General features: G+C 37.9%; 2 protein-coding genes across 8 annotated transcripts in view; both read right to left on the reverse strand.

The window, feature by feature from the left end:
• LOC126373913 (zwei Ig domain protein zig-8-like) overlaps window positions 1-27,735 on the reverse strand; it is a 505,869-nt gene that overhangs the window by 359,900 nt on the left and 118,234 nt on the right. For all 7 annotated transcript variants that reach the window (XM_050020292.1, XM_050020300.1, XM_050020284.1 and 4 more), the window contains one exon: window positions 14,089-14,541. In XM_050020292.1, the coding sequence (XP_049876249.1) occupies window positions 14,089-14,152 (64 nt within the window). In that variant the 5' untranslated portion in view covers window positions 14,153-14,541. The remainder of the gene's footprint in view (window positions 1-14,088; window positions 14,542-27,735) is intronic.
• LOC126373618 (uncharacterized) lies at window positions 24,070-27,712 on the reverse strand. The gene is made up of 2 exons (XM_050019823.1): window positions 27,538-27,712; window positions 24,070-27,383 (listed from the first exon to the last, which is right to left on the reverse strand). The coding sequence occupies exon 2, from the start codon at window positions 27,381-27,383 to the stop codon at window positions 24,408-24,410; it is 2,976 nt and encodes a 991-aa protein (XP_049875780.1). The 5' UTR covers window positions 27,538-27,712; the 3' UTR covers window positions 24,070-24,407.

The following is a 27,735-nucleotide window of genomic DNA, read 5'->3' on the forward strand; positions in this document are numbered from 1 at the left end:
AAATGGAATTCCATAGTCTCTGCTTGCCCCGGTAGGAAATAGGCATGAGTTTATGTATGTATGTTTTGCAATTAGACATTTGCATATAAAGTGCGCAATGCCAATATATGTCAAATAGCAAAATTGCTTATTTACATTAATTGCTTCAATGAGGCTTTTTTGATCCATTAGATCAGAACATCGAAACATAGACGCATCCACGGGTTTTTTGTTCTTTTTCGTCGATTGGGTAGCAAATCATCCCATGGTTTTGCCGCCTGGTCAGCATTTTTAACGGTTCGTTAATGAGCCATCAGGGGTGTGCCAATCTACGTAATTATTCGCAGATTACGCAGAAGCCTAATTATTATAATATCAATCCTTAACGAGGTTCTTTTCTTGCACCGCAGTTAAATTAAATTGAAAATATGTTTCTTATCTGAATCTAAATTTACATACCGGGGCAAGCGGAGACTTAAATGAAAAAAGTAAGAGAATTAAAAATTAGCGAGAGAATTTATATTTAATTAAAGGTGACCTAATTTAACCCTTAACAATCCACTTGCATAGGTTACTATTTCTCGCAATCTCTAGCAAAATAATACAACGTACAATAATATACACTTCTCATCAAAAAAATCAAAACACCTTGCAAGTTTACGTTTTGTCAGGATTATCAGAAAAATGTGTACATTTAGGAGTAAATGTTAAATCGACGGGGAAGAAGCAAATACTCCTATCTTACATTTTTAGGCAAATCGACTTTTTGATGTAGTTCGTTGCGAAATTTAATTTTACGTTGGCTGGCAAGATCTCCGTTGTATATTTCCTACTTTTAGGGTGATTTTCGATGAATAGAAATAGCTCTTAAAATAATGATTTTATATGTTGCAATTTTTTTTATAAAAATATCTCCTTTCTACAGAAGTAAATAACTCCTATCTCATGTTTTAATCGATAATAGCTCCTATCTACAGAATCAAGCATGAGTCTTTTTGTTTAATGGAACATGATGGAGGTCGATGGATGATGATGGGCAATGGGCATGGCACGAAATGTGTCTTTGTTTCAAAAATAAGAGATGATGGACCCAAGATCTACTTTTTGGGGTGATTCGATCACTGACACTTTTCAATATTAAATTATTTTTTTCCTAAGCGTGTAGCTCGAAAACGGGCGAAATATCAAAAAAATATTATATTAACAAATTTGTAGACAACTTAATGTTCTTTAAATTTATAAAGTTATTTTCTCTAGGACGCATCGTTTTTGAGATATCAGCGAAAAACTCAAAATTGGTATCTCTGACCTACACCCATTCTGCAACACAAAACATTTTTTTAAAGACTAAGTTATTAATAAAAATTGTTTGACAAGTTAATTATATATTGGATAACTGGGTTATTTATTTTATAATTATCTTTTTGTCAAAAAATTCCCACAGTTTTAATTTTGGAGAGGAATTTAGAATAAAAAGTGAGAAGTAAATCGAACGACCAATACCATACAAAAATATCGATATTTTATATTTTTGTATGGTTTGGTAAACATTAAGTTACGGAAATGACACCATGTAAACGTGGGACTTTTTACTATGTTAACTCCATAAATAAGGACACATTCGAAATGTGAAGAAAAATCATAGGATTCCTCCCACATACTCTACAACCCCTTTATTGACCGGGCTATTGATAATGATTTTAATAAGTACCTACTTGTTGATCTCAGTTGATTATTGACTTAATAAATATATAATTCGTACTATATTGATATTTTTTTAAATGCCAATTAAAAACCGAAGGTGCCTACTTTATCATGATCAATAAATAATTTGTTAAACCTTGTTTAAGATCAAAGTTTATTTTCATTAAAAATGCTAAGCGTAGCACTTTCTTTAAAAAAGCTGTCGTTTCAGTATTTTTTTTAAAAATACGATTATTTGTTATTTTATTGCATGCTTTATAATAGTTTACAGTTAAATATTTACTAGTTATTTGTTGCGGCATTGCTTTATAATATCTCCTAATTTAAACATAATTTGAAATTCATTCAAAGCAATACATCCTATCTTACAAAATCATGTATAATTTGCGTTAGTTTTATAGTTATTGTTTTTTTTAATTATTAATAGGTTTTTGAAGCTACAGTGAATAGTTTACAAAGAGAAATAAGTCAAACAATAGGAATTTGAAGGATTAATTGCAAGTGGAAAAACCGTCTAACGTCAAAACTTTCGACCCAACACAGAAACCAATAGGCTCTAACTTACATTAACTTTAATTCCTCTATATATACAAAATTAATATTAGTTTAAAAAAATGTCTCTTGAAATAACAAAACTACCTTCAGAACATGACGTCGCGCTATAATTATTAACAAAAAAGTTATTCAGTTTTTTCCTCCTCCTGTAAAGTTAGGTCTGTGTAAGATAGGAGTATTTGCTTCTTCCCCGTCGAAATGTCGTTTAATAGTGAGTAATATGAGCTTATCAAATCTTAATGTTAATGTTCTAAATTTAAATGAATTTTTCATAGGTTTCGTATTTTGTTAAATGAGTCATTTTTATTCCGTATGGAGTATAAAGGAAATGGATAAAACAACACACGTAAATGAAAAAAAAAAACTAAAAAACGTTTATTTAATAACTTGTATTCCCTCCCCGAGCTCTAATTACTGCTTCCATACGGTTCTTCATCGATCGGATGAGAGTCACGATCACATGCTGTGGTATATTGTCCCATTCCTCTTGGATTGCATCTTGCAGCTGGCTAAGTGTTTCTGGGGCAGGATCTCTTGCTCGAATTCGTCTCTTTAATTCATCCCACAGATGTTCAATGGGATTCATGTCCGGGCTTCTTGCTGGCCATTCCATAATAGAGATATCGACTTCGTTAAGATAATCTCGTACGACGCCCGCGGTGTGAGCCCTAGCATTGTCGTGCATGAATATGAAGCCGTTGCCAATAAAATGTGCATAGGGCATCACATGAGGCTCGAGACACTCTTCGACGTATCGATGACAGTTTAGTGCAGGCAGACGTGGCCCAGACACGAAAGCAAGCTCTGTCTTACCGTCGGCGCTGATTCCTCCCCAAACCGTCCACGAACCGCCACCATAGCTGACCTTTTCTTCAATGCAGCATTGTGCATAGCGTTCTCCGTCTCTTCTGTAGACCTTGTTCCTTCCGTCGTTACCATACAGCATAATTTTACACTCATCAGAAAAGAGAACTTTGCTCCACTGTAGGTATGACCAATTTAGGTGCTCACGTGCAAAGTTAAGGCGCGCTCTTCGATGGTCTGCAGTTAATTTCGGCCCATTTGCTGGCTTATGCGGTACCAGTCCACGATCCTTCAACCTTCTTCTAATTGTAGAGTCACTTACAGCCACCCTTCGTACAACACGAAGCCGCTGCTGCAGTTGAAAAGCGTTAAGGCGTCGATTTCTTAAAGAAGTTGTTACAATAAATCGATCATCTCGCTCAGAAGTGACCCGATTCCTGCCAGATCCTGAACGGCGCGTGAACAAACCAGTCTCCCGATAACGTTTATAGACTCTATGAACAGATGACAGGCTTAGATGCAGTCTTGCAGCGTGTTGACGCTGACTAAGGCCAGAATCCAGCAATGCCACAACTTGGGCGGCTTCTGTGGGCGAAGTATCCATACGTTTTAGAAAAAAAACCTTTTTTCAGACGTCCCAAAGTCACAGTATTGAAATAAAAAACAAAAAGTTTAAGGATAGGCGCCAATTTTTAGTTTTTAAACGCTAAATGTACTCCAACCCTAAACACACATTTGTCTCAAAACAGTGATTCATTTCGTTTATAAGATAAACAAATGAAATTCTAATTTTGAATTTAGAATTTTCGCTTATTACTGTAATGGCCAAACTGCCAGCTATACATTTATGTATTTTTTTCATCGTATGAATTCTTTTTTGTGTTAAATTCGGACAGAAACAATGAAAACGGAAGTGTTTCGATTTTTTTGATGAGAAGTGTAGTTTGAACAATATAATACAATACAACAGTACAATGACAATATCCTTAAAGACACGGAAACATCAACCTTTTCATTGTTACACATTACGCACATATTTTCCTAAAGTGATATTTTTTCTCTTTAAGTGGGAGAGATAATACGTCAAGGTTATTGGTAAGTTATCTGATCGGCCACCACTCATAGGAAAATAAAACCCCGTGCAAAGGTATCCCGCACCTTCGGGACGACACCCCCGCGACCCCCCTCGACCCCACAGCGACCTCCGTCGCACCCCTTCTCCCGCTATTGTCTGCGTTCATCCTCACCAACCGGAAAATCGTCCGCACAAGGGCCGTCAAACTACCCTCACTTGAGGTCCGTAGTTTACTGACCTACATATTTATACCGGGGATGACGTTTTCGTATGTTTGGATTTTTTTTAACCACATATGGCACACACACACATAAACAGCCTATATACGTCCCACTGTTGGGCATAGGCATCCCCTCAATCAACCGGAGGGGGTTTGGAGCATATTCCATCACGCTGCTCCAACGCGTGTTGGTTGAGGTATTTTTACGGCTAATAGCCGGAACCAACAGCGTATCGTGTCCTCTTCTTACTTTCTCGGGTGATTCAAGCCTGAAAAGTCCTTACCAAAGAAAGGACAGTCTCACAAGGTGATTTCGACAATGTCCCCATCGCGAATCGAACCCGGACCTCCAAATCGTGAGCCTAACGCTCTAACCACTAGACCACGGAGGCTGTAATCACAACCACTAGACCACATAAGGCAATGTCATGCCTATAACACCAACCAAGATTGGTTCTCGACAGCGGGACTTTAAACATTTGCGGTTGCCGTCCCACGTTGCAATAATTGTCCGGTACATACAGACATAGTGACGACAAAATTTCCGGATTGGTAAATTGTCCTCTATAAATACTTTACAAAATATATTTTAATAAAGTCACATCCCGACTTACCTGTAATTGATAGTACAATTGTTACCTATGATAATCGACGAATCTGCAGAGCACGGTAAAAATTTTAAGTTTGTGATACAGTACTGTATTAAATATAAACATGTACTTTGCAATGTTTATAATAAAAAAATACTTGGCCGGACAAATAGGGAGCGCTGAGAACTTACTATCACCCGGTGGTATGTTTAGAAGAAACGCTTTGCAAATACGATAATTTTGTGGACGGACCAACTTGATTCAATGGCGGTTGTGTGTGTGTGTGTGTGTGTGTGTGTGTGTGTGTGTGTGTGTGTGTTTTTAATACACCTATACACAATCACCGGTTCCGTAGAACTATGGAACTATACCTGATTTGAACCTGCCAATTATCCTGCATGACTCATTCATCAATAATTTCGTTTCATAAAGTAGCCCTAATAATCCTTTTTGTAGCACAACCTCAATTTAATCAATGAAAGTGATACAAATTGCTAAAGTATACAGGGTGTAAGTGACATCGTAATGAAAACTTTGAGGGATGGTTTGATATCAAGTGCAATTTTCCTTCGCAAAAGTCATCATCATCAGCCGTACGACGCTCACTGCTGGGCATAGGCCTCCCCCAAGGATCTCCACAACGATCAGCCCTGCGCTGCCCGCATCCAGCGGCTTCCCGCGACCTTCACCAGATCGTCGGTCCACCTTGTAGCGGGCCTACCCACTGAGCGTCGTCCGACGCGTGGTCGCCATTCTATCTTCGCAAAAGTATGGAACTGAAAATAATTTTAAAAAAATTCATGATTTTTTTCAACTTAATATCAACTCAGAAACAAAGACTGAATGATACCCCAAAGTTTTTGTTACGGTGTCATTTACACCCATAATACCAGTTTGGCTACCGTAAGTACTTGTAAATGGTGTTAGTGATATCGTAACGGATACTGAGGGGGATGATTCGGCTCATGATTCTGAGTTAATATCAAGTGGAATTTTACATCGTGAAAGTATAGAATTGATAAAAAAAACATACACATACATAAACTCACGCCCGTATTCCCCGAAGGGGTGGGCAGCAGAACTACAAATCATCAAGGCACTATTTGCAGCCACTTTTGATACATAGTCCTAAGGTGGATAATGATAAACCGTATGATGATAGAGGACCACAACCTTACGCAAAAAAAAAAGATTTAAAAAAAATACATGAATTTTGCGACGGAAACACAGAATGAGGGACAAAGTGACTTCCCGAATGGGTCTTTGTGGTTTCATTACTCACTTACTAATTTCCTGGAAAGTTTAATTCTACCTTGTTCATAGAACTCACCGTGAATGAGCATCCTTGGGTAAAATTAGGTCAATTGATTTTCTATTTCCAATCCAAGGTTAGTTTTGATATCGTAATTATATCAAATTATTGCAATTTCAATTACAATAGATTGCTAATGTATTGCTTGAATGACGTACCCGCTACGCTTGTTTGATGATGTTTACTGCTTCACTTTCAAAACATAAACAGCCTACTTACTTAATTTACTTGTAATATAGGCTTCACTTTCATATACCAGTATCCTCACGGATACTGCTGTATTTTTGGGAATTACTTTGGACGCTAAGTTGCAATGGAGTCCTCATATTGATAAGTTGTCCAAAAGGCTCAGCTCAGCAGCATTCGCGGTCAAAAAAATTCGTTTAATAACCGATGTAGAAACCGCGCGATTAGTTTATTTTGCCTACTTCCACAGTCTAATGTCGTACGGCATCTTGCTGTGGGGTCATGCTGCAGATATGAACAGCATTTTTGTTCTGCAAAAGCGAGCCGTTCGGGCGATTTACAAATTGGGACCCAAGATGTCACTTAGAAATAAATTTAAAGAAATTAATATTTTAACTTTGGCATCACAATATATCTTTGAAAACTTAATATATGTAAAAAAACATATAGGATTATTTGCAAAAAATAGCGATCGGCACATTGTTAATACCAGGAATAAAAATAAACTTGCTTTACAAGTCAGTCGATTACATAAGATTACTAAATCTTTTAAGGGGCAATGTATACGTTTTTACAATAAGATTCCCATTGACATTCAGAATTTGCCTTTCAACTGTTTTAAGACAGTAGTTAAACAAAAACTTTACAAAAAAGGTTATTATAAAGTTAGTGATTATTTAGAAGATATGAATGCATGGGATTAACTGTCTGAGAACTGATATTAGGCAGCTAAATTACTCAATTGTATACCAATATTTTATGTTTTATGTTTATTTTTATTTTTTTAAAGAACGTCTAGGGCCCTGTGCCGAGGTTTTTCTTGCAGCTTCTTTTCCCCGGCTATACAGGTTGTGAGAAGCTGCAGTAGTTTTAGGCGGATGAGACGTTCGTTATGTAAAATTGACGATTCAAAGTGTAACTATGTTACCTACTGAATAAAGATATTTTTGAATTTGAATTTGAATTTGAATATACAAAAGTCAACAAATACGAATGAGTTCGAACACAATACCTTTTTTAAAAATTGATTTTATTGTGCTAGTTCAGTACATTGAATTAAGTACAACTCGACAAAATTATATCCGAGGTTACACGAGTTTGAAACTTCGACTATGATTAATATCTCAAGGCATTCACTTCTACCGATATGGAATTCTATAGTCTCTGCTTACCCCGGTGGGAAATAGGCGTGAGTTTATGTATGTATGTCCACCGATATATCGTCGCCTTATACTGAAAACCATGACGCCTTTTTGAAAGGGCATGATTATCTTCTTCAATGAATCCAGGCAAGAAAGACCACAAATTTTGACCTGAATTGAAAGCTTGTCTACTGCGAGATAAAGTTTAAATTTATTATTTTGTTCACTCATCTATATTGTGTACCTACCCACTTATTTCTAAAATAAATGACTATCTTTCTTATTGCGAGGTTTTGTTAACAAAAGTCAATAAGGCCTCCCAAATTGTACTGTATTCATGTGTTATGCCTGATTGTTGAAATTTTGTTCTGTGCAATAAAGTATTATTTGATTTGAAAAATCACATACAATTTTATTTTCTCAAAAAGGCTCTTACGTGGTTTTCACTTTAAGGCGACGGTATGTGAAAGTGAGTTTATTTGTTTGTATGTTAATTTGTTAAGGCTTTATCTGCTCCTCCTATCACCACGTCGTCAGCGACACAAAAGCACTTTCTAAGAACGCACTTATTGTACTTTGATTATCGCGGACGAAGTCGGAGTCATCAGCTCAAACATCAAACACAACTCAAATTTCGAACGATCGGAGAACCGATATATGATTCTCAGTAATTATCAATAAAATATTTGTATTAGCCGGTCTATAAGAAAAGGGTTATGACGTATTGATTGTCCAATCACTGAAGGGAGGTCAACCTTTAAGAAAGTACAACTCATATGGTCTTATTTGAATTATAGATTCTAGAATCATCACAGATTAAAAGATTTTGGAAATTTTCCTTCTCTTGTTCTTCTTCTTCATTGAAAACCATTTTGATATTCTCCTGCGGTATAGATTAAAAACAATCAGGTTTGGCTTTTATTATATTAGGTATAGTTAATTCTGGTGCTCTTCTTTTTTGATGTGACTCCTAGCTACAATTAGCTTTCTCTGATGGCATTAACTACTTGGCCAGACTAGTGGGGAGTACTGAAGGCTCTCACCCGATATAAAATTTAAGACAACAGGCCTGAGAGTGCCGTGGTCGGCTTATCCCTAGCAGGCCGATAAGCCCTGAATGTGAAAATTTTGCTGCTCAAAACCTAGTCTTTTAAACAACTTTAATAAATTCTACATTTTATAGCAAAATGAGTAAAATTTGCCGTAAAACTTCAGAAATAGTTGGTATTAGATCTTACGGAGTTGGACGTAAGTTGACCCATTTCTCCTAATTACTTCTCGCTGACATTGGAGAGGTTTTGAATATTTGATTAAAGTTACAAGTTCGCAAGCGGTTTTATTGAGCTAACAGGAAATGCAATTGACAAAGTTTACAAGAATGATGTTGGTATTATCACGTTGAGTAGTCAATACACAACAGTTTTATACAAATCAACAATAAAAAATATAAAGTTAATAAGTGCTCAATTAATAACCAAAAATACGAGGAAGCCCTACTCAACGTATATGCAGCGTAAACATTTAATAATCTGTCATGCAACGTAGATAAATTTACTTACTGATTATTTCCCACTGAGGTAAGCAGAGACTATGGAATTCCATTTGCTTCGATCCTGACATACTTCTCTTGTTTCCTGCACATTCATCAATCGTTTCATACACGCACGCCGATTCAGAGTAGATCTTACTGAACCTTTCCTAAGGACATCTCCAATTTGATCACGTCCTTCTAGGTCTTCCTCTGCCAGCCTTATACTTCAACCTTCGCTTTATATACTACTTTCGTAATTCGTAATGCTATTAACCTTCATCCGCTCTATGCGTCCTAACCAACTTAACATTCCCTTCTCAATCTTAGTCACTATATCGTCTTTTACACCACATCTCTCTCTTATCACACTGTTTCTTACTCTATCACTCAATTTAACATCGCAGATGCTACGCAACGACCTCACTTCTATGAAATTATATCCTACTTTCACTTGTTGTTGTTGCGTATGGCAGACAAATATCCTGCTTGGATCAAATATCCAGCTTAAGCTCCCTTAACCAAGTCTCTGCTGCATCCGTCACACAATGCAGCTCGGCTATCCTTCCACGTTTATTTGGAGGATTCGTGTGACAGGTCCAACAGTTCTCGTCTTAGGTACTCGAGTAGGACAGATATTAGTGGGGGAGACCTGAAAAGGGCTGTTTGTGGTTGAGTCCTGAAAAGGACTGTTTTGGGGAATTGGTCAAGAACTACCTCCTCGCGGTCCACCCTGGGCAACGGCTTAGCCGGCTAAACGTTCTCGACTGAAATGGCTCACCGGACTGTTCCTTGCGAATCTCCCGGTGCTTTATCCTGCGATTTCATCATGGATCCCCTACTTTCACTGACTGTTTTTTTACTGGTAAATAATTTGAAAATTTCAGTTTTTTGTACAGTTTTCACTAACACATTTGGCTCGAATATTATAGACGGCGATACGGTTCAATACCAATCACGTAGCTGTAACGGAAACATCGGTGAGGTGCGGTATTAGTTCATCTTGCGATGACTTTACCTCTGACTATCCCAATTGGGAGATAGCCGTTAGCTTATGTTATACTTTGTTATGTTAATTTTAAGAGAGTCATCAGTAAAATGGTATTTGTTATAAGGGTATGATTAGTAACATAATCTATTAGGCGATACTTTTAGAAAGTGCAACTTAAATGGACCTTGTGGAACTGTTTACCTTGCCGTCTGCCGTCTAGTCGGCAAGTTTCACCAGACCCTGACATGATATGCATTTCAAGCCCTGTTTGTTTACTCCAAGCAACTCGGAGGAGGAAAAGTTTTCCAATTTCTGCCGAAGACGCTCCAAGCAACTTCAAGATGAAGTCCAGTTGATATGAAAACGCCAATAATTTAATATCTTCAAGGTAGAATTTTCTAGCAAAGTGATGGATTTTGCGGTAATTTTCCGAACTAAACTAAATTATAAGTAATAAGTATAAGAAACATACGATCACGCTTATTTTAAATTTTGGTATGCACTTACTGCGATCCTAGCACACAACATTTGCCAATCTTCAGGTTAAGTAAGCGGACCCTGTGAATAACGGGATAATGATTGGGAGATGTTTAAGTTATTGACCTGGGGGCTTAGCCAAATTGCAAACGATTTCGAAAAGCGACTGAGACGGTGATACAAATGTATGGGATTGACATTATGATAACATAAGGTGACATGTCATTCTCATATTGTCACTGTCAATGTCGTTTTTCATTATTGGATCTTCCAAAAGCTGTGACTGTTTAAAAACATCCGAAAGTTCGCCTAGCAAACTAACCCTGACAAAGCAATGTTCCAAAAACGTCGAAATACATAAGTGTAATGAAAATGCCGGGACAAGACAGTCGTACCTCGACACTAAACCTGTCGGAAACGCCTCGTCAGCATTCACCCATCTCACCTGGCTCCCAGTACGTCACTTTAATGAAAATAGGCAACTCCTAATCTTCAGTCCTGGACCACGTAAGAACGCGCTGCAGACCTTATTAATGGAGATGAGCGCGTTAAGAGTGGAAAACGGCACGTCACTACATAACGTGCCTTTCGAAGCACAAAATCATCTTATTTTACGGTCAGTTGATTTCTCAGACTAATAAAATGATTTTTTTGTTATAAGTGTCCCTATCGAACCTAGGTCCCTCGATCGAGAGTCGAACGCACAACCACTGGACCATGAAAACCGTTATCCATAGCAGCCAAGATATCATATAATGCGTTCATGTTTGTTTATTTGATAATTCGGTCAAAATTATCAAATAAACAAACAAGGCTGACAACATTTTTGCGTAAGCGGTCGTATACATCACCATATGTTTAAATTTATCGCCTCGATAAAGGACTGAAGACTTATTTAAGGTCGCGTATCATGCGATCTTCGTACCATTCTTGGAGCCTTGAAGCATCGCGACTTGCGTGCGTTTTATTGCGCTATCATCTTGCGGAATATCTGACAAACATTACTACTGCTTATTCAAATGTGAAGCAAAATACACATACAATAGGGTACTGAAGTCGCGGATCGAAATCTGACAAAATTGTAATGTCCAGGCCATATCAAAAGCATTGTTGTATATTCCACAACACAATAAAAAACCACTGAAAATAAATATGATAAAACACAATTCTTGTAAATATAGGCAACTGACAACGAATAACAAGAGGTACCTATCAAAAGAGCCTCCCCGAGAGGCGTATTTATAATATTGTACAACATAACTGAGGTATTATATTATATGTTATATTAATATTATAGAGGTATTATAAATATTACGACGATATAGTGACTAACATTGAAAAGGGAATGTTAAGTTAGTTTGGACACGTAGAGCGGACGAAGGATAATAGGATTCCTAAAGCAGTATATAAAGCGAAAAAAGGTAGGGCTGGCAGAGGAAGACTTAGAAGAACGTCCATAGACCAAATTTGAGATGTCCTTAGAAAATGTTCAGTACGATCTACTCTAAATCGGCGTGCGTGTATGAAACGATTGATGAATGCGGAGGAAGCAAGAAAAGTGTGTCAGGATTGATGCAAATGCAATTACAAAGTCTCTGCTTACTTCGGTGGGAAATAGGCGTGAGTTTATGTATGTATGTCTAAACATCACATCGGGCATTCCCAGCCCGTCTGTAGAAAACATCTTATAGCGAGTGATGTTACTACAATGGCTAGTTCTATTAATGGGATGTGATATAAGTACGCAGAGTTCACAGAGTACCACAGAGTAGGAGCAGAGTTAGTAGAGTATTTTCACTAAACCCTGGCCTTTTTTGGTGAGCTGCGGCACTCATATACCTTTATGTTTTCCAACTAAATATTAATGTGTGTATATTTTAATGTTGTAAATGTATATGTGTGTCGCCTAAATAAACTTTTTCATTATTATTTTTTTACCAGCGTTATAATTCACGCCGCGACTTGTGCTGAGTGAGGTCCCTTTATTTCAGGACATCGACTACAAAAAACAAAACAAATTCAGCTGTTCGCCTTTCCGGGCATGTCGTTAAACCCGACAGAGCGATTGTGTCCCTTTAAGATGATGGACAATTGTCATGGACGATAGGATGAGCCCTAGTCACCACAAGGTTCATCATAGCCTTCTTAGGACTTCATATCAACAGTAGCAACAAGTAAACTTCTTATTACTTGTGGCTCTGGCCACCCCATTACGACCACAAACCACCTTATGATAATTTCGACAAACATCTTTTGTGAAAAGTTTAAATAGTGGAAATGTTTCGTTCTTGTGTGAAGCGTGCTTTTATAATAAATAATTTATATATTTTTTTGTATTAATGTAGGAATGGTAGGCTGAATGAAACGTAACGCAAAGGTGTGTGAAAGAAACAGCGACGAGTGAGCGAGAGAGAGGAGAGAATTGTGGAATGACAGGGAAATGGCGGACGGTTGTTTTTAAAGAGGAAAATGTAGAAGACTATAAAATGTTTTAAAATAAACAAAGTTAGTTAGAAATAATAATCGTTTTCTTCATGCCCTGTCCCACATTATTTCCTCCAGGAAGAAGACAGCGAATAAAAATAAGGGATTCTAGTTACCTACTCCAGTTCATCATCATCAGCCGTATGACGCCCACTGCTGGGCATAGGCCTCCCCCAAGGATCTCCACGACGATCGGTCCTGCGCTGCCCGCATCCAGCGGACTCCCGCGACCTTCACCAGATCGTCGGTCCACCTTGTAGCGGGCCTACCCACTGAGCGTCGTCCGACACGTGGTCGCCACTCCAGAACCTTTCCGCCCCATCGGCCATCGGTTCTCCTCGCTATGTGTCCTGCCCACTGCCACTTCAGCTTTGCAATTCTTCGAGCTATGTCGGTGACTTTAGTCCTACTCCAGTTACTAAAACATTAATATTTACAATCGAAAGTGAGGTAAGGAACTGGGTCCCGTACGGAAGGGCGGCTGGCTTCTGTCGAAACTTTCAACGTTTAGGTAAATTTTATCGCGTTTATTCATACAGAACCTCTCTCCTGCTACCAAACGCTTTTCAATTTCAATAAAGATCGCCCTCCGACGACGCAGGAAAAGTTTTAGGATAAAACAATTTTTGACTAGTCGAACATCAATTTTGCCTTTTATTTGCCCTTTTACTTTGTAACTGAAAGAATTTCTATAGAAAATGGGGCGGTATTAAACTGCCTACCAAATGTTTGTTCGCTCAAGATTTTTCGGCTTAGTTACATAAATATAAATAGCTATTATGGCTACTGCCGAAATCTTATTGAATAGGGTTTTATTCGGGTTACAATAAATAAGTTGAAAAGCCACTTTCAGAAGATTTAGATCTTTCTTGTGACATGACTGCAGTGGTAAAACTGGAGTTGTATTTTGGAAAGTAAAAAGTAAGTAGGTATAGGAGTACAAAGACGCCGTGATTCAACAGTATCTATTTGCACTGCGAGAGTTATGTTTAAGTTATTCTAAGTCTTCTTAAAATAATAATATAAAAGATAAAGACTCACCAGGTGGATAGAGATGCGCTAATACGAGCAGGGCGAGGTGCGCCGCGGCGCTGCGTGCGCGCATGTCGACCGCTAGCGGCGCCGACCCGCGGCCCGCGCGCGCCCGCAACACAGCATGCCACCCGGCACGGCGGCGAGCGAACACTCCCGAAGATACCCGAGCGACTACCGAAGATGCACGAGTCCCTAACGAGCTCGCCCGACCTACTCACGGAGACACCCGAAGTACAGAACTTACGTTTATGAAGATATCCTAATTCCGAAATCCTCCTGAAGTACTACTAACCGATCGAATTGAAATATGTACACTTTAATTACTAGGATTAAAGTTAGTGTTTTCGCGCAATTTATAGTGGAGTCGTGAAGTAAATCCAAATCACTAGTAATATAATCCGAATGGTTCACTTTGTCACTTTATGCGATGGTTACAGCCACGGTTAGTGTTTGCTGCTCCTGTAATAGGAAAGAGGTTTAATTAATATACACATTATTACAATCCAAAATGTTTGAAATAAAATGCTTATTTTTTATTCAGTAATATTATTATCGAATGTCACTGCTAAGAGACTCCTTCAACATTCAAGCCTTTATCTCTCATTCATTCAGCCTTTGAAACCCACTGCCGCATAGATTTATCCAATAACTAATCTGTAAGTACACAAAATAATATACTAACTACCTCGTAAGAATTGCCATGTTTTCCAAACCAAAATTTACCTTCACCAACATGAATAATAATTGTAGGCGGTAGTGAATTAAAGCAGTACGCGATCCACCTTGAGCCAGGGCGACATAATTACCGACACCGAAAATAAATAACATCGAACTGGACTAATTAGTAACGGTTCACTGGAGATCGGAGTTCGGTAATGAAATTCCTGAACGACCCAATAAAGGCAGGCAGAGGCGGACCTAGGAGCTAAAGTTGCTAAATTATGTGTTAAAAATGCGTAGGGTCAATGAACGTGACCCGGCTAGGTGGCCGGCTCAAGTTTAATGCCTAAACGGTAGCTGAAATAGAGATAATGGACATTTTCAGATAATCCTCTTTGAACACATTCATTAGATGACTATTTCAGATTAGCTTGCTCGCAGAGGATCTAGCAAAACGTTGTAACGATGTGGAATTTGATAGACACTATGTATTTAGGTATATACGTGTCTCTATAGGTCTCTCTATAGGTTGTTGGTAGGGCAGGCAGAGGAAGACCTAGAAAGACGTACATTACGTAAGGATGGAGAGAGACATAGGCTATTTTTGTATATAAAGCGAAAGTTGATGGTAGGGCTGGCAGAGGAAGAACGTACTGCTAGAAGGACGTACATTGACCAAATTGGAGATGTCCTTAGAAAAAATTCAGTGCGATCTACTCTTAAATCGACGTGCGTATATCAAACGATTGATGAATGCGGAAGAAGCAAGAGAAATGTGTCTGGATCGAAGCAAATGGAATCCCATAGTCTCTGCTTACCACCGGTGGGAAATAGGCGTCAGTTTATGTATGTATGTACTCCTTGCATCTAGGCGCGTTGATATAAGAAAAAACACGCTTTTGCAGGCAGCCACACCTATGACAAGCAATGATTACCAGCTCACTTATGCCTATTCCGATCACAGCTTATCTGCTGCACTGACAACAAGGTTGATGAGATCGGTCTTTTCTCAAAACGCACACGAGAATTATAAGCATCAGTCTATCATAAAAGTTAATCGACTACTGAAAAATGCTGATGAAACATTCTCAATTTTCTTTTTCGCCAGAATGTGCGGTCTAAAGTATGATCAAAGTCAAAATACACCTTCCATTACACTGGTAATTTTTCAGCCGAGTCCCCGTTTTTAGGTTGCAATTGCCACGCCCCTCTCACTAGATGAGACCCTTTCAGTAAAATCCCGTCGTAAAATTTTGCAAGTTTCGACGCTACCTGCAGTGCCCGCAGGTCGGAAGACAAAAAGTTAAAACCTGCACTGTAACGTAAAGTTGGGCTTTTATGGTTTTTAATTCATAGGTTTGCTAGGATTCATGATAATTGCCAGAAACTCGCATGTCGTCGATTTTTGCTTTCAAAACTACATGTTTCAATTCTTAAAAAAGAAGTACCGAGGCAGTTCAAATTCAGTATCGTCCACATTATATGTTACAATCTCATTCTAAAAGTGCTGTCAACGTTCAGATTTTATTTTAGTTTTGTACAACAGTGCTGGCATTTACAACACAATTTTATTGGTTTTGTTGAATTTTCTAAGAGCACATTTCTAAATTGCGATGTGTAGTGATACACTGTTAGTACTTAGACGTCTATATGAGCTGGGATAGAACAAAGATCGAGCAGAATCAGCAGCTTTCTGTGGACGGGGCACGTTCCAGTGACGTCACGACTTCACGAGCGCAGCGGCTCGTAAAACTAAAAGCTTTATGTCTCCCTACCTCTGCCCACCCCCAAACAAAGACCGCACGTTTCTTACTTTATCACTCAGATAATAATATGGACTTTATTTTAGTTCCTACAAACTTGGGCGTGAGTAACACTAAACTAAACTTGCACTTTCACGGGTTTATCTCAGAAACATATGTTAAGTGAGCCATGTAGGCGGAAGCGGAAATGGAATGGTAGGAGGTTTATCGCCGTGTTTCAATAGAAGTCTCAAAGTGACAATTTAACATAACAAAGCATCACGCCTGTATCCCCGAAGGGGTAGTACACACGCCCACTCCTCACCAGCTAAGTATAAGTCCCATGTAAGGGGGGTGAGCCTATTGCCCAAATTCTGGAAATCACGTAATATCAAAACCAAACATAAATCCAAACTCGTAAAATCAAATCCAGTGGCAAAGAGATCGAGCCGGGAATCAAACCTGTGCACAACGATGTAAGTAACGCGTCTCTAGACAGCGCTATCTATCACGGATATGAGGAATTTCACTCAACAAAAATACACACTCTTGAAACAGGTTTGCGCAAGTCATCGTAAAAAATATGATGATTTAAGAACTTCAAACGCTGTCACTGGCAGCTACGCGTAATAAAAATAAAAACTCGAACATTCGCAATTTGAAACTTGCTTCATCGGAATCCGTCCAAAGACCAACATGGCATAAACCAGTCCAATTCGGGAAACTTGGTCAAATGGCAGCGGTGCATTTGGACAAAAGGAAAACCAGAGAACATGAGGCAAACAAACAACGCGCATTCGCTCCACGTCACAAAGTAAAGATTAAAAACTTTATTTCTGTGCTAGAATTGTTTAATCAAAGCGACGCTCGGATGACGGGCTCGCCGGCTTTATGAAGCCAGTTCCAGTGAGTTATCTCTACTGTGATTTTATAATTCGGTATGTAAGGGGAAAAAAAGTTACGCTAACTCTAAAACCATTTCCAGATTTAGTCTTAATTAGCTTTATTTCTCTAATTTTAACTCTCAAATCAGCCGGATCGTGTTATTTTAGCATTAATCGTGTATTTATTTGATCTTCATGTGACCTCTAAAGTGTTTACCCAAATTGACGTTGCCAAATTGGTTCTCTATTTTTACGCATAAATTTTTATGTAATAAATTTACCATGGCATAATGTTACTTGTCCTATTATTAGTTACGCATAGTATTAATTTGTCATAACTTTTTAAGCATAATTTTGAAAGTCATAACTACTATAAGCATAATAATTAATGACAATAATGATATATAAGCATAATTATTATAAGCATAAAAACTATACTCCGAATAAGAAAAGTTTTGGCACAACTTTGAACATTTCCGAAACTTACTTTTTCCTTGGCTGCATTTGGTTCATGATTGTGACTTTTTATATTTTTTGACTCTATTTCATGCTGTTGGTCACCATTCAGCATACTTTTCGTGTGTAAGATAAACTTGCTGGCGGCGTAGGGGTGGCCCAGGGGCCACCCCCGCCGGACCCTAACCTACTGTTATGCCATGTAAAAATTATGACAAAACACTATTGTTCTAAAAAAAGAATTATGGATACCTATTTATATGCGAATCAAATTTATACCAAGAAATATTAGTCCAAAAATAAGTTATACCTAACAAACCAGTATTCTTAGATGTTATTATGGGAAAGTACTATTATGCTGAAAAACGTTATGCGAAAAGGATTATGATAATTAAAATTATGACAAAACCATTTATGCATTTTAAGAGAATCCCTGCCAAATTACGTTTATTATAATAAATAAAATTTAATATAATCTGTGTTCATTACTAGAGTAAGGTGGCCTACGAGTGTGCGGTTAACAAACTTAATGAAATAACTTTAATAATAATGAGGATCCATAATCCCCATCATGTTTATAAGAAACATAAACCATACAAACTTAATTAAAGAAATGAAAAATAAGAGAAAATTTAATCGAATCTATGTTATTGGGCCTGAGTACTCTTAGCGACCGTCCACAATATTATCGTAGGTAATAATAGTACATAATAAGGCATATTACGAAACTGTTAGAGAAATTTAATACGTATTGCAATTTATTATTGATTTCGTAATAAAATAAGAAAAAAAATATAAAAAATAAAAATGCAATAGAATGGAATGTTTTATTTAATTTTTGGTAGATTTATAATAATTATATATTTACGCAGATTGGTTTAATCACATAATGATATCACTAAAGTACTATCGGGTTATAATAATAGGCCAGTTTCCAACTAGTCAAATCAGTTACATTTTACGAAATGTCTTCTTTTTTGACGTGACTTATTGTAGATTTGCCGCAAACGGCATTAACTACTTGGCCGGAGTTTACTTAACGTCAAAACACGAAATTGCTATGGAATTTGTTTGAAAATTCACACTGCGACGTCATAGAAAAACATGATAAAGTGTCGGACTTATTACGTTTTTCTTGTTTATCATTCATAAATAAGTAAACAGAAAAAAGAAATGTTTTAGTTAGTTTTAGATGTGTCTTTATTTCGAAATAAGAATTTCATAATTTAGCTTAAACCTAGTACACGATCCAATTATATTCCTAGTAAGATACTAATGAACCGCTTCCATATAACTATGTCACGATAGGTATCCCTGGGAATAAAACTAAATAACATCTACCACTTTCTTACTGCGACAAATTTATGAAAACAAAGCTTTGCTCTGGCCATACAAATAATATCATATTTGGAGGACGTAAATATGGAGGTGTGTTACAAGGAACCACTTCGCTGCGAATGTACAACTGAATACTTGTACTAAGTACTTACTTACTACGCTGCAACTTCAAGTATATTAAACATTTAAAAAATAATTATAAATTCACGGTTCACTTTGAGAAAAATAGAGAAAATAAATCTGCCGAAGCGAAAAACCTTTAAAAGCAAAAAGCGACTAATAAAGCAGGTTATTTCTTGTTAAATCCATCTTTAAAAAGTTTATTTTTCCTAAGTTTTTCATCTTGTAAGTGGTTCTGAGTAGTAGGAGTTACTTTTACCGTCTTCCCTGCATTTTACACGCCGATGAGGAAAGCACAAACTTTGCTTTTATATTAAAACGCCATTCCTGGCCGATGTTATCGAACCGTCTCCTCAATGTTGCCACATCGAAAAATAATAGATCTAATGTTCAATTATACGTACTTTGCTAAGTGATTTTGTAAAATGATGTTTTTCTTTATGTTATGATGATACATTGTTTTAAGTTTACGCGGTTATTATCATAATTAAAGAACATAATAACGGGTTCTTACCGTGTTTAAATTATGGATCTACCTACTCCACTCCAATCGCATCAATCATCCAGTGATCATGGCACTTGCAACAGTGTCGAAATATCGGGAGTTTCATATCCCCATTTAAACGCGGTAAAAACGCGTTATTATGTGCTTTAATTATGTTATGATGATTCTGTTAACCTTTAGATAAAGCTCATATTTTAACAGAGTTGTCTGTAGTCTCACATTAAAATAAAAGTTGTCAAAAGGATAGACCTCATAATGATAGGTACGATATAGAGGTATTCAAATATAATATCTAAAACATAAACATTTTGAATACTCTTACAATAACTGCATACCTAATTAAGGGATATTGTTTTCCTAACTCACTCGTGCTTAAGGAAACTCGCGAAGAGAAAATTAAATCGAAAAAGCTGGACTCGGACGGAATTCGGCAGCTCTTGCCGGGACGAGTGTATAGAGTAAATTTGCACGGATAGGATGAGGACCCGGTGGTGTAATGGTTTACACGCTCGTGGTCGTCCCGGCTTGACAAGAGCTGTGGGTTCAAATCCCGCTAGAGCCAGACGTTTTCTATTTAATTTTCTCTTTGTGAACTGCATAATTTTCAACAAGCTTTATAATCAGCTCACGTAGAAATTTGTCATCATTTCAGGGGGCCCTTCCAAATTGCTCTTTCATTTTACAAAAAAAGTTAAGAGGGTAAAATGGAGTCCCATAATTGGCTTCGCCTCCCCAAGTTCACGGGCAGCTGTTCAATAAATATTTTCGCCAGAAGGTGAATTCACTAATAAATTCGATCTCAAAATTGAATTCAAAACTCTTTAGAACCCGCAATTTCGTGTGACCACTGAACTAACATTTGAAATCAAATATTTTATAATGAAAATTGAATGACATTATCACTAAAACGCTTTCAATTATGTCACTAAATGTAATACATTTAATAAGTCGACATGCAGTGTATTGAAATAGAAATCATTTATTTTAGATATAAGTATTAGTATACTTAACAGTAGAAGTGAACATTGTAATTACAAACTTATTTCAAAAAAGAGACGCCAGCTCAGCAATATGTTGTGACACTCCGACATTGAGGGAGTGCCACAACGCTGATTTTCAGCTGTGCCCCAAAAAAAAAAAAAAAAAAAAACAAGAGCTGGTAGCTTTTTTGCTGGTAGCTGGTAGGCCTGGCAGTTCAGAGGGAAAATACTGCCAGAGTTTTGGGCGCTCTGCCTCAGTGTGGCGCGCTGGAAGATGTATTCTATTTATAATAAGCTATTTTTTTTAGTATTTTTTTTTTATTTTTATCTAATTTTTCAATTTCAATTTGCTATAACACTACACGACCCTAATCGGCAAGCCCGTGGCTTAGACATATCGGGCACGATGGATTGGCAAATGTAATTAGCGCTTTTCTTCGAACAATCGCGCTACAACGACGTTCAAAATCAGAAAGCTCAGTTCGATTGAGGCTCCATCAAAACCAAGACTATATAATGAGTAGAAGATCGGTGATTTTGGCCCGGGTGAGAGCCTTCAGCGCTCCCCATTTGTCCGGCCAAGTAGTTAATGCCATCTGTGGCAAATCTACAATAAGTCACGTCAAAAAAAGGTGATTTTTGATCAATATGACAGACATAGAGATATCGTGGCGGTTGACATCGCAACGTCTCTGTTTCATAGTCACCAGTAGTAAAAAGACAACATTCAGCCATGCTTGTGAAGTCAAAAAGGTAGATGAATTGCATTAATTAGCTTCTGTCTAAAAACTCACTCCACTCCACTCGTATCCATTTTTATAGTACGTCAACATTACGAACACGTGCACAATCGCAATAACTCATAATATAGGTATAAAAATATTCCCGACTCCAAATAGTCAAAGCATGACGCAGCATTTGTACGGAACACGTCCCGCGAGTAACGTCCCCAGCCGCAGATTTTACAAAAACTAATGGTTAGGACGTTTGGTAGCCACCCGACACGCTTTACAACGCGAATGATCATATCTTAATTTGAATCCAATGACCGACTTTCTAGGCCACGTTACATAAAAAAAAACATATAGGTGGTGCTGTCTAACTCCTACGTGATAGGTAATAACCTATTTTTTTGTATAGCATTGCTGCTTTTTATTTTGATCAGAATAATAATGATAATATATACGTCTGATATAAATGGGTATATGTATGTATGTATTTACATATTTCTATTTTATTTTTATTTATTTATTTTACTTTTTTTTATATTTATTTATTTATAGTATTTATTATTTTATACAAGATGTTGCACTGTCCCGCACCAAATTGTAATAATGTTTCCTATCCACTGGTTGCCTGGAAGAAATTGCTGCTTAGCAATAAGGCTGCCAGATTGTACTGTATCTATCATCATCTGTGTTAATTTGTTTTTTTATGTTGTGTGCAATAAAGTATATTTGATTTGATAATGGTTGGAAGATGTGTTGTGCCTAGGTGTAATGAAAAGGATAAATTCAAAAATGCTACATTGACCTTCAACAAGTTTGTCCATGATAATTACGTTGAATAAATGATTCTGATTTCTGATATCATTTTACACCCAAAACAAAGCTGAAAGATGCATACCTACCTATATCTGAAATCCATGAAATTAGAATGTTAAACGAAGCCATCATACAGCTCCATCTATATTCTTATTAGGGAACGTGGTCTGGAAAATGCCTTCTTGTAACGGTTTTAATAGAATTTGAATAAAAATTCAAAAACTTTGCTTTGGAACGAGTGGGGACTTTGGTTGAAATCGGGACAATTTGGATTGATAAAAAGTGGGAGTAATTGAAGTATATATAGAAAAACATAAACAACCTATATACGTGAAACCCACTGCAGGGCACAGGCCTCCCCTCAACCAACCGGAGGGTGGGGGGGGTCTTATAAGAATATAGGCTTCGAAAATGTTATATGAACTGCATAACTTAACTTGTCGACGTAAAAGCAATCAGGTTTATGCCTCACCAAAAAGTATCACAAGATTTCAAATCTCAAAACGGTTTAGTTATCCAATAAATTAATCCTTCGCTCCTGAACTGCCCGTCATTAAAAGAGGCAAAAAATCCCGAGATTAGATTCCCTCATCCCCCGGCGACGATTTTGAAAGTTCCCCTTTTTCGGTAAAAGACTAACGACATCCAGCGCAAAAACGTCGGATCACGCGATGAATCTCCGTCAAAGTTTTCAAACTAGGAGTTTTTGTGCGAAATAAATTGGCAGAGGAAATAGACGAGGAGAGCCGCCGGAACGAGGAAACATGCACAAATATTTACTGCGGCCTAGCTTTGGATAGAATCTATTTGATAGAATTCCAGTCTTCTATCGTGTGGGTTGTGAGGTGAATTACCAACCTCATCAACCCTGGTGTCAGGGTTTTTATTGAGCCGCCAAAAGCCCCTGACATTACATATATCAGTAAGTAGTATCCGGGACCAACGACTTAACGTGCCTTCCGAGGCACGGATCATCTTTAGGACTATCAGGTGATCAGCCTATAATGTCCCAACCAAACTAGGGATCACATAGTGAATTTTGTGATATGTCCCCAAAGGGATTCGAACCCGGGACCTCCGGATCGTGAGGCAAACGCACAACCACGGAGGCCGATTTCTAGTGCATAAGAAAGATTGCATCAAAAATGTGCTCAGGCTTGTATAACCTTATAATTATTATAATGCTTCTTAACACGTTGACGGACACTAAGTCACCCCACTTTGACACTAAATTTTTGTATGGAAATTTTGAGACTGCTGTAGCAGTTCTGTTGCACCTGTTCCAAATTATGTTATAAAATCGGACATGAACTGCTGTAGCCGTCGCCTGCCATAGCATTTCTGTCGCGTCTGTTACAAAATATGTTATGAAATGGGACATGAACTGCTGTAGCCGTCGCCTGCTATAGCATTTCTGTCATTCTGCACATTGTGGTTGCAGTGTAATGAGGCAGAGCTGCTATGACAACCGGACTGCTTCTGCAGCTCTGTCACTGCAAATATTACTTAAGATTCTATATATCACTCAACTGCTGAGGCAGCAGTATGTTATACCAGTACTGTCACTGCAAATATTACCTATGGTTCCATATATCACTCAACTGCTGTGGCAGCAGATTGTTATAGCAGTACTGTCACTTAATATACCTAGTAAATAAGGGACTATAGAAGAAAACAGCTGCTTATTATCTTCAACAATTATTATCTACAATTAGTATCAAAATAATTATAAATAAAACAATAAATAAATAACCAGTTTTTAATCATTATTGAGATCAATTAAGTACGATACATAAAGTAAAGAATCAGTTTTTAATCATTATTGAGATCAATTAGTACGATACTTAAAATAAAGAATCAGTTTTTAATCATTATTGAGATCAATTAAGTATGATACAAAACTTACAACTACTAGACACACTGAAACAGTGAAACAGTCTAATCAACATTTGGCATGAATCTACTTTATAATCACAGTAAAGTTTGTCTTTACTTAACAATCACCTACAACATGTACTTATTAATTAATGAATAATCAGTCTCAAATAATTAACAAGCAGTCTAACGTCATTAAAAGTAACATTGCCCATGAGCATCTAAAGTTTACGAATATGGTATGCCTCAAAGCAACCTGGACAGAGCGCCGGTTTGTCAAGGCAGCCTTTGCATCGGTAACTAGTTTCTTTCATAGTTTTATTAGCCCTACATTCCCGGCACTTCAAAAATACTTTAGCCCTTTTGTGGTTTGGTGGCACAGGTATCATCTCAGGCCAGTGATTTTGTATCCCTGGTTCTGCAGGTGAATCGGTAATGGGCTCTTCATCCTTACGTGATTTCCTATTTGCATTCCTGTGACTTATTTTCATCAGCTTCAAGCAGTCGAAACGCTCTTCTACTTGAATATAAGATCTGATAATGCTCTCTCTGAATTCAAGCATTTGCATTTTGTTATTACAATGTTTATTGTATATGTAGTATGCGTTCCACATCATCATGTCCAAAATGTGGAAAATTATCTTCTTGTACCATCTTATGGTTTTTTTGGGACTTGAATAATAAGCCATCATTTGATCGGACTTATCGATGCCTGACATATGAGCGTTATAATCCACCACTTCTACCGGCTTGAACATGGTCTTTCCATGTTTGTTTTTGCAGACAACCAGACGAGGATGATGCTTTGTAGTAATCATATTGACGGGTCTTTTATCTTTCCAGCGTGATACATAGACGTTTCCTCTCCGTTGCCAAACATGCTCTCCCTTTTTTAGATTTTGGGTGAATAGTGGTTTTGGATTGTCTTTTCTATCTTTTCTCAATGTACCAACTGTGTGTGTATCATGATTCAGCAATTTCTCTGACAGCGTAGTGCTGTTGTAAAAATTGTCCATGTATAAGACGTGACCTTTGAAAAGGTATTTGTCCATCAAAGTCATGACCAGTTTCTGAACTTTCGGTTCATTTCCTTCATCGTCTAGTACTGTACCTTTTCCTTCATAAATTTTAAAGTTCAATATGTAACCATCTGCGGTAGTAACGATGTAAAATTTTATGCCATATTTGCTCTTCTTTTGTTTCATATATTGGCGGAAGGAAAGCCTGCCTCTAAACAACAACATCGACTCGTCGAGGGATAACTCACATCCCGGATTGTATAAGTCTTGAAACCGTGTAATGACCTTTCTGACGAACAGATTGACTTTCTCCATCCCTTTACTATTTACTGTTGAAACATATAAACATCGCAGCAGTTGCTCAAATCGTCTTCCTGACATGGTATATGGAAATACCGGGTGAAAATATAACGAATCAGTGAAAGTAAACAATTTTCTCAAATGGCACGAGTTTACCTGTCCTTGCAGCAAGCAAAGTCCAAGAAACTTTCTTATTTCATCTGGGTTCGTAGGATGAAAGTTTTGTCTTCGAGCCCCTCTTGTATGTGGCCTCTGGGTATTACACAGTGCTTGACCATATGCGTTTGTACATGAAATAATCAGTTCTATCAGCTCTGTTGTCATGAACTGGTTCATAACGTCTATTGGAGTGGTATTATTGTCACAATGAAATGTAGGTCCTGTGGTAGAGTCATCGAAAGGTAATTCAAGTAAAGGTGCTGTAGTATCGGTCCATGGTTCATCGTCAACTTGAGGGTCCTGTGGTCTAACTTGTCTTCTTCTAACATTATCATTTCGGTTTATCAGAGGGGAATTAGATGTTATTTGCAAATCCGAAGCTGGCTGAATGCCGTCAACGTCTTGAGTTTGAGTGGAAAGTGAGACGGGAACGGACTGTGGATTAGGAGACTCCGATATATCTGAAGCCTGATCGATCCGATCGAGTTCTTGAATAGATTGACGTCTTTCGAAACTACTGCAAGGATGACTAACAGAAGAAATATCATTCTCTATCTGGTCGTGAATAGGCAGTTCTTGGTGATGATTGGGAGATGACAGTGAGGGCGAAGTCTGTCTGCTCTCCTGAAGACTTTGAATTGTTTGATGCCTGTCCAAATTGCTTACAGGCTCGCCTACTGAAGATACTTCAACTTCCATCTGGTTTTGAATAGGCGATTCTTCGTGTTTTTCAGAAGACTGAGGGGTAGTTTCTGTGTCCATCTGATGATTCTCGGTTGAGGGTTCAGGTCTGAGCTGTTCTGGCGTACCTTTACTAACGCACGACGTATGATCGGAATATTTCTCTGGCTCTATTTCAATTTGAGGTTTACCTAGTGAAGACGTTTCAACTTCCATAGGCGGTTCTTGGTGCTTTTGAGGAGACTGCGGGATTGTTTCTATCTCCATATGATTTCGCTCAATGGAGGGTTCGGGTCCGAGCTGTTCTGGTTTACCTTTATCTACGGAATCTTTTTCTTGCTCTATTTCAATTTGAGGCTTGTCTAGTAAAGACGTTTCAACCTCCATTTGGTTTAGAATAGGCGGATCTTGGTGCTTTTTAGGAGACTGCGGAGTAGTTTCTATCTCCATCTGATTTCGCTCGATTGAGGTTCCAGGTTTGGACTGTTCTAGCGTACCTTTACTACTGCACGATGCACGATCGGAATCCTCTGGTTCTAGTTCAATTTTGATGAAGTTTGTATGGGTATGGATATCTGCTGTGACGGTCATTGAACGTTGTATGGTTGATTGAACCTCTTCATCAGGCGTGTCTTCACTGATTGGTGTAGGCATTCTGGCTGGTTGAGACTGCAATGGCTGGTTGAGAGTGCTAGGCAATGGATCAGAGCAGCTGTTACCTGATTCTTCAGATGAGTCTTCATTACTATCCGGAACATAGTCTGCATCAGAGCCGTATTCACCATTTGAATCATAATACGGATCCACAATGGATTCGTCAGATGAGTCCCTGCTTTTCGTACCTCTGTCATCACTCTCTGAAGATCTTTCAGCCTCAGAATAAGATTCATCTTGAGAAAGCTCCTCTGTGGCTGCGATATCGAAAAGATTTTGCAGTTTGTCAACTTCCTGCACGTTTATTGATGTTTGAGGTTGTTTCTGGGCAGGAATCTTACGACATGTCTGCTTCTTTTTTCGTGCTGGAGCTTTCTTGGGCATCTATAAAGAATAAAGTACATTTTTGAGGTTATTTTACGACTAAACTTGCAATAATGATTCGTAAAGGGACGAGTAGGTTTTACTTCGAAAATAACCACATAACTTTGTCTTTTGAAGTAGTTGCATACATAAAAACACAAATCTATGTACATACCTTGAGTTACGAATGATATTTTGACGTTATTTCAATCGTAGCTTCACTATAACACGACTATAAAACGAGATATAGTCGTTGAGATTTGGCGCGAAAATGGTCACATGGGTGCGTCTGCGCAACACGACACTCGCCGGCCGACTGAAGAATATTCTATGGCACCGCGAATGGTATAGCCGCTCTGTCACTGTGGGGTGG

Source organism: Pectinophora gossypiella, chromosome 2 (assembly GCF_024362695.1).
Source record: "Pectinophora gossypiella chromosome 2, ilPecGoss1.1, whole genome shotgun sequence".
Taxonomy (NCBI): Eukaryota; Metazoa; Arthropoda; class Insecta; order Lepidoptera; family Gelechiidae; genus Pectinophora; species Pectinophora gossypiella.

Coding starts and splice junctions, on each gene's coding strand:
- LOC126373618 (XM_050019823.1), bottom strand. CDS start 27,383: ATGCCCAAGAAAGCTCCAGCACGAAAAAAGAAGCAGACATGTCGTAAG.